This window comes from Vidua chalybeata, chromosome 1, assembly GCF_026979565.1.
Source record: "Vidua chalybeata isolate OUT-0048 chromosome 1, bVidCha1 merged haplotype, whole genome shotgun sequence".
Classification (NCBI taxonomy): domain Eukaryota; kingdom Metazoa; phylum Chordata; class Aves; order Passeriformes; family Viduidae; genus Vidua; species Vidua chalybeata.
Genome location: NC_071530.1, coordinates 130,943,110 through 130,957,154, shown reverse-complemented (window position 1 = coordinate 130,957,154; position 14,045 = coordinate 130,943,110). Strand labels below are relative to the sequence as shown.

At 42.6% G+C, this 14,045-nt stretch overlaps 1 protein-coding gene across 1 annotated transcript in view; it reads right to left on the bottom strand.

The window, feature by feature from the left end:
* Positions 1–3,544, bottom strand: part of MATN2 (matrilin 2) — a 61,602-nt gene extending 58,058 nt beyond the window's left edge. The window contains exons 1-2 of the mRNA XM_053935395.1: positions 3,476–3,544; positions 1,865–2,026 (exon numbers count right to left, since the gene is read on the bottom strand). Coding sequence (XP_053791370.1) covers positions 1,865–2,012 — 148 coding nt within the window. The 5' untranslated portion in view covers positions 2,013–2,026; positions 3,476–3,544. The remainder of the gene's footprint in view (positions 1–1,864; positions 2,027–3,475) is intronic.
* Positions 3,545–14,045: the final 10,501 nt, after the last annotated feature.

The window sequence follows — 14,045 nt, the reverse complement described above, 5'->3', positions numbered from 1 at the left end:
ACAGTGGCACTTTACATACTCTGTTCTTTTCAGAGAGGCATGTTTTTGCCATGCCACTGTTTCTATACATTGCTGCACATAAGCAGGTGACCTAATTTCTTGAAACAGAATGCAAGGCCCAAGAGTCTGACTCCAAACTGCCACGTACTTTTATGGGCTGGATCAGAGAATGTTCCAAGTTTTTTGCATCATTTAATGTCTTGAAGAGGTTCCTTTAGCCAGAACTATTTGCATCCTGCATATGCCAAACTGAGTAGGGTTCCAGTGGTTTCCAAATGCAGGGACCAGAAATCCCTTGGCTTTTGAAAGAAGAAATAAATAATTTAACCTATATGTTTGGATTTATACTGAACCCTTTCATATATTTTCCACTATTTAAATTTGAAAGAGAGGGTATAAAAGGAATTTTTAAAAATCACAGGGAAAATGGCAACTGAGAAATGTGACACTTTCTCCACATAACATCTTGCCTCTGCACTCATTTTCTGGAGACAACGGGCAGTTTATTTCTTAAAGTAATAAGTTCACTTAGGGTATTTGCTAGGAACCCCAAAATATTCAGGAAGAGCTCCTATATAATCACATTTTAGAATTTAGGATTTTAGAAAGTTTGAGATTCTTGTTAAGTAAGGTGTGAATGTGGGTATTTCTCTTTGTTGTCCTACATCCATGTTTTTTGTAAATTAGATCTCTAGAGCTGTGGTCTTCAGCCTTCAGTACAGAACCCCAAGTGTTTCAGGATCGCATCTATTTGTTTTGGGGAAGATTAGTAAGAAATGGAAGTCTGTTATATTTTGTTTTAAATTTGTCCTATTGGAATTGAAAACCAATGTTTTTAAGTTAACAGATTGTGAATGGTACTTTATGGAGTTTTACATCATTTAAAGGATTACATTTTATTTAGACAAAGCATTTCACTGATAAAACGTGGTGCTCTCCTCTCTGTCACGCATTCTCCCATATTCTTTCTTCCCAATGTATCTTCTGCACGACATTTCACATTCCCCATGTTCACTTGGGTTAGGTGACCTTTATGGAGTTCACTTACCATCTCCCAGTGGCTGGAGAGAGGTATCTGATGAGGTCTACTACTGATGTGAATCATTAATTCCTAATGATAGGCTGTGTCCAAACCCCATCCATGCTGTGTTTTCATAACCTGACAATTACTTTAAGCAATTAGCAAAAGACAGTTATTCTAAGTCACAAACTGTTAGGAAATTAAAAAGTTGACTACTTGGTGATGACCAACAATAGAGAGATAAACCTTATGTTTTAAAATACGACAGCCCACAAGCTGAAACTGATACACCCTTTCCTAAGATTTTTGGCAAAAGAAACAATTAGCTCATAAAAAATTACTCATTATAAAATAAGCTACTCATTATAAATAAATCTGACAAAATAAAGGGATTATCATCAAGTGATGTAATGACAAGCCTCATTTCAATAGCCACAGATCTCCATTCAATCATCTTTAGGCACATTACACACATGAAGATAGGTAAAACTTCCTGGCATGGTAAAAGGCTCATTTGACAGCACCTCCATGGACCAGCATGTATTTTCTCTAAATATTGAAAATAAAGTTGTTTCTTTTTTTTTTTTCCAAGCCAACATTCCAGTAGCAAATATTTATTTAATACCACTTCAATAAAATAAATCTGGTACCCCAAAAGTAAATACCTTCTTTCAACAGCTGCTACCTGGTCAACAAACTATCACATAGCTGCTGGCAAATTAAAGTCTCCTTTTTGTTACAAACTAACTCAGCCAAGGTTTGGCCAGCTGCTTATGCCTTTTATCATTTGTATTTGAGACAGCTTTTGGTAGTGGTGTTTGGGGTATTTTGTGTGTAACTTACCCAGTAGAGATTGTGTGTTAACATCCCTTCTTTGGGTGAAATGTCTTCCGGGGAGATCCTTTGCCATGGCAGTGGAGAGCAGAGTGTGTGCAAATAGCAGAAGGAAATATGCAATCATTTTCTTCATCTTCATGAAACAGAAGGACATGCAAGGATGTAAAACTGCAGTAGAGAAGAGAAGGAGATAAGTTCTTTGATTCAATAAAAAGATGCATTCCAACCACATCAGTCACTCAGCAGCATTGCTTCCCTTCCATCACATACAGACATGCAGACACACTGGCAACAAATAATACCTACAACTTCACAAAATAAGGTTTACATAATAACACAGCAGTTGGCAGTCCCTGTATACCATTTCTAAGTATTGTTAGTTAAAGTCCATAGTCAACATTGATAACAATTTATAATAATCAAGTATTTTTAAAGCAAGAAAAGGAAGTTTGCTTCACTCAGCCTGTCAGCATAAACAGGTTTGAGGAGGACACAAATATATTTTTGTTATTCCACTCAGTGTTCCTTTACAATTTTTTCAGAAGTTTAATGGTTCCTGTAGTCTGAGGGACTCTTGCTTCAAAAATCTTGGATAATTAAAACAGAGAGAAGAATATATATTTCAGAAACAGCAACTATAAATGTGAACTGATGACAACTCATGTGTACTTTTCAGAAGACAGTCCATGGTTGCTAACATGAAGATACCAGTGCAAGATTAATCTTGTTGCAGGAACAGACTCCTGAGGACTGGAAAGGAGCTTGCCATAGGTTCTGGAGCAATTTTCTCATACAGAACAAATTGACAGCCAAAATTCCTACATTAAGAGATGATTCCTGACCAGGAGCTTGTTAATGCATCATGGAAAGCTGTGGCTGACTCTGCCACAAACAGAAAACAAAGATTGACATGCTAGAGACTCATTTTGTGGCTGTGTTCCCCCATTGGTGGCTTCCTCAGACGGAAGCTCCTTTTACACTCCCCCAAACCATTATTGTTGTGGTTGAGAGCATCCCACAGCAGCTGGATTCAGTCTTGGAGTGGGTGATACAATGAAACTTAGTAAAGAGCTCCCCTAGGTGTGCAAGAGATGGACAGAGCTACCCACTTTCATAGCAAAGAACTGTTTTAACTGAACCTGAGTGGAACTTCTGAAGCACTGTAAATTTTAACAGTAATTCTTGGTGAAGTAACTAAGACTTGAAAACAATTTTAACAGGGTCCTAAACCTAATGAGCAGATATGTAACAGAAGGCAACTAAATGCTTCAGTTCTGAAAGACAATTTATTTTCTTTCCCACCATGAGCTATTGACTGTCAGAAAGCAAAATTCTGAATAAATATTTTCTCTCTAATAAAGATATTTTGTCCACATACAGTCCTCCCATGGTTCTCTGTTTATCTTCTGGGCCTTCTGCAAGGTCTCCTGTCTTTACTCTAGAAGCTGGATGGTGTTTACTGCACCACATTTGGTATGTAACACCTCATTTTTCCAGCAGGCTAAGCCCTTCTGCCACAGCCCTCTGTATCTTCCCACTGTTGGTTAACCCTTGCTCTACCAGCTGAGAACACATTCCCAAAGTATCAAACTTACAAAGTCATATTTTTATGGTTACCTGGTGAATATATTTTGGGCACTTTGATTCCAGCTGTCAGCACTACACCACTGGGAACCAACTCCCCTGGGCAGACCTGAGACCAAGTCACTGCAAGACAAACATCCTGAACAGCTAAAAAAAGAAAAAAAAAACCAACCCGACAAAAAACCACCAGCAAGAGGAGATTTGGCATTTGGCAGTCCATGGGGCTCTACCAGGTTGAGCACCAGATTCACCAGCTTTCACTGCTCCCACAGTGAGAGGAAGAAGAGTAGGGCTTTCACGGCAGCCTCGGAGCACTCAGTGCAGCACAGTGCTGTGCTGGACATGTGAAGAAGCTGCTAACAGAGAAGAGACAACTGCTGCTCACAGAGGTACAATCTGGTGAGGGCTGCTGGCTGTATCTGCAGCTGTCTAGAAGAAGTTTGGCATTAAAGGAGATTCTCCCAGAAGATGGCAAATAAGCAGACAGGCTCTCTATTCTTTTAAGGCTTCCCTCATTCCCTAACTGGCTGCTAGTGAAGAGCTGAATATTGGAATGGTGTGTTCTTATCAATTTTACCTGTGGTAGCTTAGCCATATACCCATGCATCAGAGTAATTTTTCTGACTGTTATGGACTTTCATGAACCACGGTGTAGGACTACTAAAAAATAAAATTGAGATTTCATCTGTAAAATACCTATTTCCTTTGTTGGACAGCAGAAACAATATAAGCCTGTTTCTATGTTTTCAAATATGTTTCTATGTTTTCAAATATCTTTTGATATTTGATGGCTGTTTTGGGCAGAGACACTACTGAAAATTCAGTGTCAGTGGTAATAAATCAGTGAGCTTCTCCACTGCCTGTTGCAGGTTATTAATATTTGTCCTCTTCACTGTGATAACTCTTACATAATATCAAGGGAAAAGAGATGCTCTGTAGTTTATGCCAAAGTTGGTGTCCTTCCATCTCTTACCACACTTCAGGAAAATTTCTTTTACAGAGAAGCAGAAAACCCCTCCACTGGCCTGGAAGACCACCTTTTTTTTTTCACTCAAGTACCTTAAAATGTACCTGTCTTTGCTGAGCAGATCACGTTGAAAAACAAATTGGAAAACAAGGGTAGTAATATGTTTCAGGTCGTAGCTTCTGCTCCTCTGTATGGTCTCCCTCCTTGTCTTGTAGTGCAAGTTTCCTTCCAAGGCTAAATCAGAAACATAAACTTCACAAATCCCTGCATCTCTACCTTCTCCAGCTACCAACAAAACTGGCACAATACACAGAAGGGGAAAATACTCAATAGTTACATGAAACATCAACACCTGCAAATAGTGTCCCCTCTCTTGAACCCTGTATAATTTCTCATCATAGATGGGAGGGAAAGAGAAGACAAAAAAGCACCAGAGGCAACAGTTATTAGCACTACAGAGGTTGCCTTTGGCTTTTCTTGTTTCATAGTTAAAAGAGACAGCCATTTACTCTCATTAAGCTTCCAAAAGACCTAACTTCTGTGTTGTTAAGTTATAAAGAACAAAAGTGCATAGAAGAGAACCATTCTGAAGTTCTTTCAGCATTCTTTATTATCTCCCCATTTTTAAGATAACAGGAAACTGTGATCAAATAATAAACTTTCACTGAAGGTAAATGAACTGCAAGCAATCTATGTGAGTCAATAAAATCAGTCTGTTTCCCCAGTTTAGCAAACATGGTGAGTTACTTGGAAAAATAAATGAGGTCTTATTACATGAATGCCACAAAATACCTCATTCTCAATCCCACCATCTGAGAAATTAAAAACAAAAAAAAAGGGCTGCAGGCACTGTAAAGCCCTTTTAACTATCAGTTACAATATATTCCAAAGTACTTCACTATCCACAAGCCAGCACATGCATTACTAGTTCACTACTCGTTAAAATCACTGTGTAGCATGGGCATGAGGATACAGAGTGTTAGTAATTTCCTCTGTCTTTCTGGACCAGTTGCTGACACAGGCATTTTCCAGTTCTAAAAAAGAGCTGTAGAGGCCCACAGAGTCCAACATCACAAAACAGCATTATAAATCATATATATTATGTCCCTAGCCATGCAGGTGTTGTGTGGGGCAGGTGGCCACAAGTGGGAGGGTGATATTTAGCACATCAGCAAGAAGCACCATCTTGTCTTCATCATTACAAAGGAGCACTCTACTGTCACTCTGTTTCACCTAGTGATGGACTGGATTTTCTGTAACTCCTTGCTGCATAAGGAAGGCTTCACTGGGCTTAGCAGCACAGGACAGGTAGACACCTATTCTAAATCATAACTATTAACTGCATTTCACCAATAGAGTTAAATCACCAAGAAGAAACGAGGATGCAGATGCTGTAAGTTTTTAAATTCCTCACATGCTGCTCAACCCTCATGCCAGGCACTAGGTGCCCATGAACCTGGATGCCCATGAGCTCACAACTGTGCCATGTCCTGCAAAGCATCAGAGCAGTACTTGCTAAAACATTTTTTAGTTCCTTTTAAGAGGCTACCTTGGGCCATTCGTGCTGTCAGTAATATGAGATAAATCTGGGAAACTCATTATCTGAAAGTCAATTAGCAATTCTGGTGTATTCTGAGACAGCCAACCCAATTACAAACAGCTTTCACAGTAGTGCAGCAAGCCACCACAATAACAAAAGGAACTGTTGACTTGGCAACATCAGTCTTGTATCAATCTGAAATAATGAGTGTCCAGACAGTATGAGTAACCGGAATCTGCAGTGGATTTAGGACCAGAACTTGTGTACTCCGGTGTGGGAAGACTGGGACAAATTCTTTGCATGGGTCCATGAAGCTTCACGGCCACAGGTTGTTGTTTTGTGTCTGCAGTAGGGCACAATCCCAGCTTGTGATAGCAATGTCTGTTCCAGACATGTCTGCATAGCAGTGGGGACAGGGTGACAACCACAGACTCACAAAGTCTTCCACCTTTGTCTCTTATGCTTCCATACAGTTCTCCTCATCCAGCATATATCCCTACCTTGGCAACTAAAAGGATATTCCAGTGCTTTCTGTACTGAGAGATGCCCCTGCCTTGCATAGGAATTGGGCTGCAGCTGAATCTCCAAGTACCTATTTATTCCAGCTGCTGCTAAAAAATCCCACAGCAGAGTTGAAACTTGGACTAATAAAATCGAATGTGACAGTGAAGTAAATTAACTTTGATTTTGAAACAGTACAGGGAAGACCCAAAATGCATTACAGAGCAGTTCCTAGAAGGGGAGGTGAATGACATTTGGTAATCAGCCAAATATGCCCACAAACCCAACCCTGTACACAATACCCATGTGCAGAGCATAACCAAAGGTGCTACAGGATACAGGAGGACAACCACATTCTAGAAGCTGTCCAAAGAGGGGATGGGGAAAGGACAACTTGCCTATCCAAGCACAAAGGCCAGATAAGCATATACATGAATTGATGAGTTCAAACCCCGAAATTTACAGCATATCAGAAAGAGCAGAGATCAGCATTCAATTTCGTTGTCAGATGTAAATACCATAGTGGGACTTCCACACAACAGACTTTATTATTTAATAGGCTTAAAGTATATGTACTACATATATATTTTAATTTTCTACAGCTCTAATGAAATGAAGAAGACTAGGGATCTGTTGCTTAATTTAATGCCATCCATCTGAATGACATACAGACTTCCTGATATCACTGTTGTAAAATGAATAACTTCTAAATCATATAATGATTTAGGTCAGAAAGGACCTCTGTAAGCCTTCAGGCCCGACCCCCTGCTCAGAGGTGAAGATGAGGACCATTTCAGTAAGTTCTCACCACATAAAAGTTAATGGTGGTGCTATAGAACAGTACACCCATAGTATGGTTTACTCTGCATAGTTTCCAGTGGTCAGACAGCAAGCTCTAGCAGTGGGAATTCTTATTTTATGACAGCATCAATCTCCATGCCATGCTTTTCTTCGGTTGCCACTTGGACAATAGACCTTTTCATTATCTAGTTCTTTTGAGAAAGACTCATTTGCGCTTTCTGGTACTGAATCTCATCTAGACATCAGAGTTTCCACAACATACCCAGAAAAGTAGCATGGGAAAACTGAGAAAATTCACTTTTACCATGCAGAGTAGGTATTTAAATGAAAGCATATATTATATGACATATTATACACATATAGGCTGCTTAGTTTTGTCTCTGAAGTAGTCACAAACCACAACAGACTTAACTGCAAACAGAAAGGTTTGGGGGAAAAAGGCTACAACAGTTCTGAAATTTATTTGCAAAGTCACACTGATCCTAGTACCAGCACCACTGTAAACCAATAATTTGGGGATTAAACCCACTCCATTCCAAATACTCTTTGCTCAAAATGAAAACACTAACAATGAGTACACTGTATAAAAAGAGCTTGTTAATGATACCCACAATACAATTAAACAGTGCTTACTGTTTTACCTTCCTATGGAGATGGTTTATACATGAGAGAGTATTTAGATCTGATTAGCCTTTCTGTAGTTTCCGTGGACTGACTAAAACATCTTTTACCATCACAGCTGGGTCCCTGAATCCCAGCTCATAAGCAGTAGAATGTGCATTCCCTTGTTCATGAGAAATCCCAGTGAAGTCAATGGAGACACTCACATAAAGTAATTAGGTGTGAATATTGAGTGCAGGATTAAGGATCTTAACAGCAGCTTTGTGTAACTGAGTGCTGCATTTTCTGAAGATATAAAAGAAATCAAATTTAATTTGATGACTATCACAGGGATATACATTATATGAGAAAACGTTTAGAAAATCTCATGCTTAAAGCTGAGACATCTACATGAAAAGTGTAATACTCAAAACTATTTTGTAGATTTGGTAGGATTTAATGGAAAAGCCATATGTGTATTTTATTTAGCTCTTGATTTAAGGAGAATTTTTGATGGAATAGAGTTTGATAATTTCTTCTGAAGTAGTCAGCTATCTGACAGAAGCACAGCTATAATATGTAACACAACATGTCACTGTTTCACATCTCAGTCAGGATCACTCACCCTTAGAACAATGGTCCCAACAAGCAAACCCAAGTGCTTAGGAAGTATTATATAAATCAGCAGGTTGCATTCTTCTCTCTCAGTCAACAATATTCTACACTTTAGCAGTGATATAGGCCAGTTTGACACAGAAAGAACTGTCTCTGAAACAGGAATACATGGTCATTAAAGATGACATGATAAATTTTGCCAGATTAATGAGCACCATCTCAGCAGGGTTTCCAGAGGAAGTATATTACATTCAGCAAACCGTCCCTCACTCCTTCCACCTCCAGCAAACGCGGGGCTCTCAGGAAGCCCGGGTAGCCCCTACCCTGCACGCTCCAGGTAACACCTGCAGTGCAGAGCTACCTGTGGGCTGCAACCTGGCACAGGGAGAAGCCGCAGCTACAAGCTGGTAAAGACACTTGCAGGCGACTCTCGAACACGTTTCTAAGCAAAGTTCGGTTCCGATGCTACACTGATCTTACAATACACTGGGGGGGGCTTCCTTACAGCAGATGAACTATTAAATGAGTTACTGCGGCATGCTCGGGGAGGAGGAGAAATGAAGAGTTTGCTCAGACCCACGCAGTCCAAAGGAAAGGGAAACCCTTCTGCTGGCTGCACCACGAGCAGCAAACCACTCCAGCGGGACCCAGCAAGCGAACATCCAACCCAGCCCCAGACGCCGCCGCGGCCCCTCGCCTCGGCCTCCCGCTCCCCGCCGGGCCCGCGCCGCCCGCGCTGCAGCCCCCGCCGCCCGCGGGGCCTTCCCGGCCGCCCCCACCCGGAGGGGCCCCCGGGGCAGGGCCGTCCCTCCGCCGAGCCGGGGCCCTGGGGCGGGGGTGGCCGCCGGCAGTGCAGAGACTCGGGATGGCAGCGATGCCGAGCCCCGCCGGGCGGCGCGGGACGCGGCGGGGTGCGGTGTCCCCGGGCGGAGCGCCGCGGACCCGCCTGGCGGGCGGGAGAGGCGAGACGAGGCGGGGCACGGCAGGCGGCAGAGCCGGGCTTACCTGAGGGGCTGGCGGGGCCGCTCCGCTCGGCGCGGCAGCGGCGGCGGCCGGGAGCGAGCGCGGAGCCTCCTCCCCTCGGCGCGGCCCCGGACGGCGCTCCCCCGCCCGCCCCCCGGGAGCAGCCGCCTCCCGCCAGCCCCGTCCCCGGCGGCAGGAGCCCGGCTCAGCACTGAGGGGAGGGAAAGCGGGGAGTCCCGCTGTGGAGACACCGGCTGCCCTGCCCAGACCTCCAGAGCCGGCGCGGCGCCGGGAGGCTGCGGGACGTGCCGCGGAGAGCCGCGTTCCTCTCTCCTCAGCCGCCTGGGTTCTTCACTCCTGCCCCCGTAAGGGGTACGACCTGCCGTCCCACTCCTTCCCGCCTGCCCCGTGTGTGGGACCCGGGCTGTTCTCCCTCCCCCTCACGCCCGCCGGGAGGAAAGAGAGGGAATCGACGGCTCTTGCGGGATACGGGCTGTCTGTCCCAGGCGTTCCCGCCTGGTCCCGAGGGACGCGGGACCCGCTCCCTCCTGCCAGCCCCGTCAGGGACAGGGGCTGCCGGCCCCTCTGGGCGCCCGGCCGCGGCGGCCCCGGCCCAGCCCCGCCGCCCCGCGCACCTCGGCCCCGCTGCTGGTTCCTCCCTGGCAGAGCTGTCCCTGCGCTGTGGCGGGCGGAGAGGGGAGCTCCCGCAGCCCCAGGAGCAGCGCCTACTCCGGCCGAGGGAGCTCTCCCGGAGGGGGCCGTGGGTTCCTGCTAGAGAAAAGCGGTATGGTTTCTGTCTAGAGGCTCAGCGCATCCTTCCCTGGCCAGCGCCGTGCTCCCCGGGCCGCAGCCTTCCAGGGAAGCCGACCAAGGGAAACGTCGAGGAATGGAAATCCCATTCCCCGGGTGCAGGACCCGCGGGCCAAGGCAAACAGTCCCTGGTGATTCATGCGGTGTCTGCCACCGCGGCGAACCGGTGAGAGTCTCCGTCGGGGAAAACGCTGAGGGAAGCGTGAAATAAGTTGGCCAAGTAGCAGGGGACCGTCGTTTCTTAGCTGACACAGCAGCGGCGCGGTCAGTAGTCCAGGTGGAAAAACTAAGTGTGGGGTTTATATCAACACTTACGGTATTATGTATGAAGAAGAAAAAATAAAATTCCTGCTTTGTTCCCAAGCAATTGTGATTTCTGTTTCCTGGCAAACAAACAAACAATCAAACAAATCCCAGTGAAAGCCATTTAAATGGCAGAGGTGAGCCGGACTCACTGTCACTGTCCAACAGGAAAGACATAAATCGCCAAGCCATGCCAATTGCTGTACATCAGGTGCCAGAGGAGTCTGACAGAGGAGACTTTTACCCCTCAGAGTTGCTGGAATAATGAGTAACTCTGGCAAATCCACAGAGCTACTTTATGTAAGTTTTGTAAGGAACAATTAATTGCCTGTGATGTGGGTGTGCAAAATCTAATCTCTAAAAGGAAGGATACAGATAACAAGCAAATCTAAAACTGAAAGTGGTTGGATTCACTTTGTCTTTAATTCTGAGCACTGGCTCCTGAACCTTTTCTGTAGCCAGAGAGAAGGGAAAAAATAAAAAGGCAACTGAGCACTGATAGACATTATAGCAAACCCAGCAGGGCCAAGTGCAGAACAATTCACCCATTCTGTTTCATCCTTGTAAGGTAGCATAGGATGAGGCCCCAGTCATGGTGCTAATTAATTCTCTGCTCTCTGAAAATACAGAAACCATACTTCCATTTCCCTGTGCTGTGGCTTGAGGCATCAGCTGAGTTGCCAGAAGAAGACAAAAGACAGGAGGAGAAAATGTTGCGACAAAATCATGTGAGAGCCCAGAGTAACTCTGGTGGCTTTAGCTCCAGTTTATACATAAGAGAGCCCATCACTAGTGCTCTTCCCAGAGGCCATGCAGCCTGCTGCTGTTGGCAGGTTGAACACATGGAAGGTGTCCCAGTGGGAGATTGGAGGAAAGGATGATGGCAGCAAGTCAACACAAAGCATCTCTTTGTTTCATAAGAGATATCATAGAAGACAGGGACTTTTATTTTACTTTATTTGACATTGGTATTTATTTATACCACACCAGAAGTACTGTGTAATCCCCACTCAAAGCTTCAGTCTCTTTGTCACTTGTCCTTTCTCAAATAATGAGCTCCTGTCCTCCACTCCCATTGTGTGACTTCTTTTTGATTTGGGAGAGCCTTTGTTCAGTCTGTCTACATTTGATACAATGGGTAGAGGAAGATTGGAAGATGTAAAGTAAGAAAAAGCTGGAGGCTTATATCAAGCCATGCTTTAATATGCAAAAAATCAAAAATCTAGCCAGAAAAAAAAAATCAGGCAATTATTGAGTTTCATGAAGATTGCTAACTAGATACTTGAGATTTGAGTCCTTTACTGTCTTCTCAAAATGCCTGGGAGGATTACTCTCAGTCTGGAAGAAGTGATGTAGGCTGCTTCTTAGTTATCACAGGCAAGCACTTAATATAAAAAATACATTTCAGAAAGTAGATTTTACATTATAAGCAGGTACTTTAAGTAAAACAGCAGTGAATTCATTTTCCTCCTGCTGTTAGAGGACTGTTTCAGAGCTTCACAGTAGTTAGACACTTCCTATATATTTCCAGTCTTAAAGTATGGCCATTTTGTATTTGTTTCTTCATATCAACATTGTCTTTAAACCTAAAGATCTCATTTTGTTCTCCAAGGCTTGCCCAGGGCATTTAGTGACAGCAATAATTTTCAGCTTTCACTCTTGTTTCACTCAGCAAGTTCTTGCTGTGTATGTGACTCCTGAGAGAGTGTGTGGCAAAACTAATCACGATACACCATGCAAGCCCTCTCCACTTCTCCTGATGTGGTCAAGGATTTCATTATCATTTTAAGTGGCCACAGCCCCACTGATGGTTGATGGTCACCTTTGTATTCAGTTTATATATGGACCTACATCTGTTAGCCCGTGGATTAATCCTCTCTAATACATGATCTTGAGGGTCTCTTCCAATCTTAATGATTCAGTAATTCTGTGATTTTATACTATGGTTTTTTGTCTCTCTTCTAGTTCTTTAATTTTTTTTTGTTTGTTTCCAACTAGCATTCCTAATTGTACTTATTGTAGATATCAAAGTAGATGATTGATTTTTCCATCTTTTGAAGCAAAAAATTTTATCTGACTGTGAGTGAAACTTTTCCTTTGGGTTGGATGCAGTGGCAGTATTAGAAGTATCCTTTAATTACCTAACCAGGTTTAACTTAGCTACAAAGCATACCAAGATACCAAGATTACTACAGATGTTCTGTAGCATCTCATACCTTTTTTTTTTTTTTTACTGCAGTTTTGCTTTTATGCATTTTTCTGTGAAATATCATCTTACATTTGAATGGATTTTCCAGATATTTAGGGGCAGGGAGACTTGATTTTTTTTTCCCCAACATCACCAGGTACACATTAAATGAAGCTATTCTATACCTACAATATCATATCTTCTACTATCTAGTAGTATTTTCAAGAAGCCTTTCATCATTCATCCTATCACTAAAACTTCTTTTTCAAAGTTTTCTTCCTCTTCAGTCTTTTAAAACACAGTGATTGGTGTGGAGCCATATATGCCACCACCACCACTAGTGACTATACTAAAAAAAATCATATTTTGAAGAGTTCCTAAGGTAAAGTTTCTTGACTTCAGGTAAAAGAGAAGATTCATCATACGAGACTATAACTTAGAGATGCTGGATACCATCCTTGGGTATTTTTTGGTCACTTCTTACCTAAATTTTTCCATAATACTGTCATTCAGTGTATTACTCACAAAACTGGTAATATAACACAGGATTGCTTAGAGAAACAGATTTTGTCAAAATATCCCTTTTTTCTTTATTTTTAATGGGCTATGAAAGGATCAATATGGGGTCGAGTGTAAACATTATACACTTGGACATTTCTTAGGCACTCACATAACACAATATTTTGACTAGGGAGCTATAATGCTGCAGCAATAGCTTTGCACATATGAAATAGATTGCAAAACAGATGATAAATCTCAGCTGTATGTGAGCAAAGAATACTTATTACATGAGTGTGTTTCAAGAGAAACTCTGCAAGGATAAATTTTTGACTCTGTAGTGCTTTAAATTCTTTATCCACAACATTAAAGAAAACATATTCTATTTTGGCTACACCTTAAAGCTCTGAATAATTCAAGCAGACTGTTTAAAAAACCTTGGAATGGGATAGCAAGAACTGAAAGAACCATTAGAGAACTAGAAAATATGCCATCCAGTGAAAAACTCAGGAAATGCAATGCCTTTAATAACTCAGATTTAGAAGGTGACTTAAGGACACCATATAAGTATATAAAGAACGAAACTTCAATAAAAGGTGTCTTCAGTGGAGCCAACAGAAATGTAATAGCACTTAATGATAGAAACCTGCAGACAGAAAAATCAGACTAGAAACAGGCTGGTTTGTCTACATCTCCATCCTTCATATTTTATAACATTTTGTAAGGGACTTTTTTTCTCCATTGCATTTTTTTTTTTTTTTTACTAATAAAGAACTGCTATTGTAAGGCAATCCATAAATTAATGCAGAAAATAACC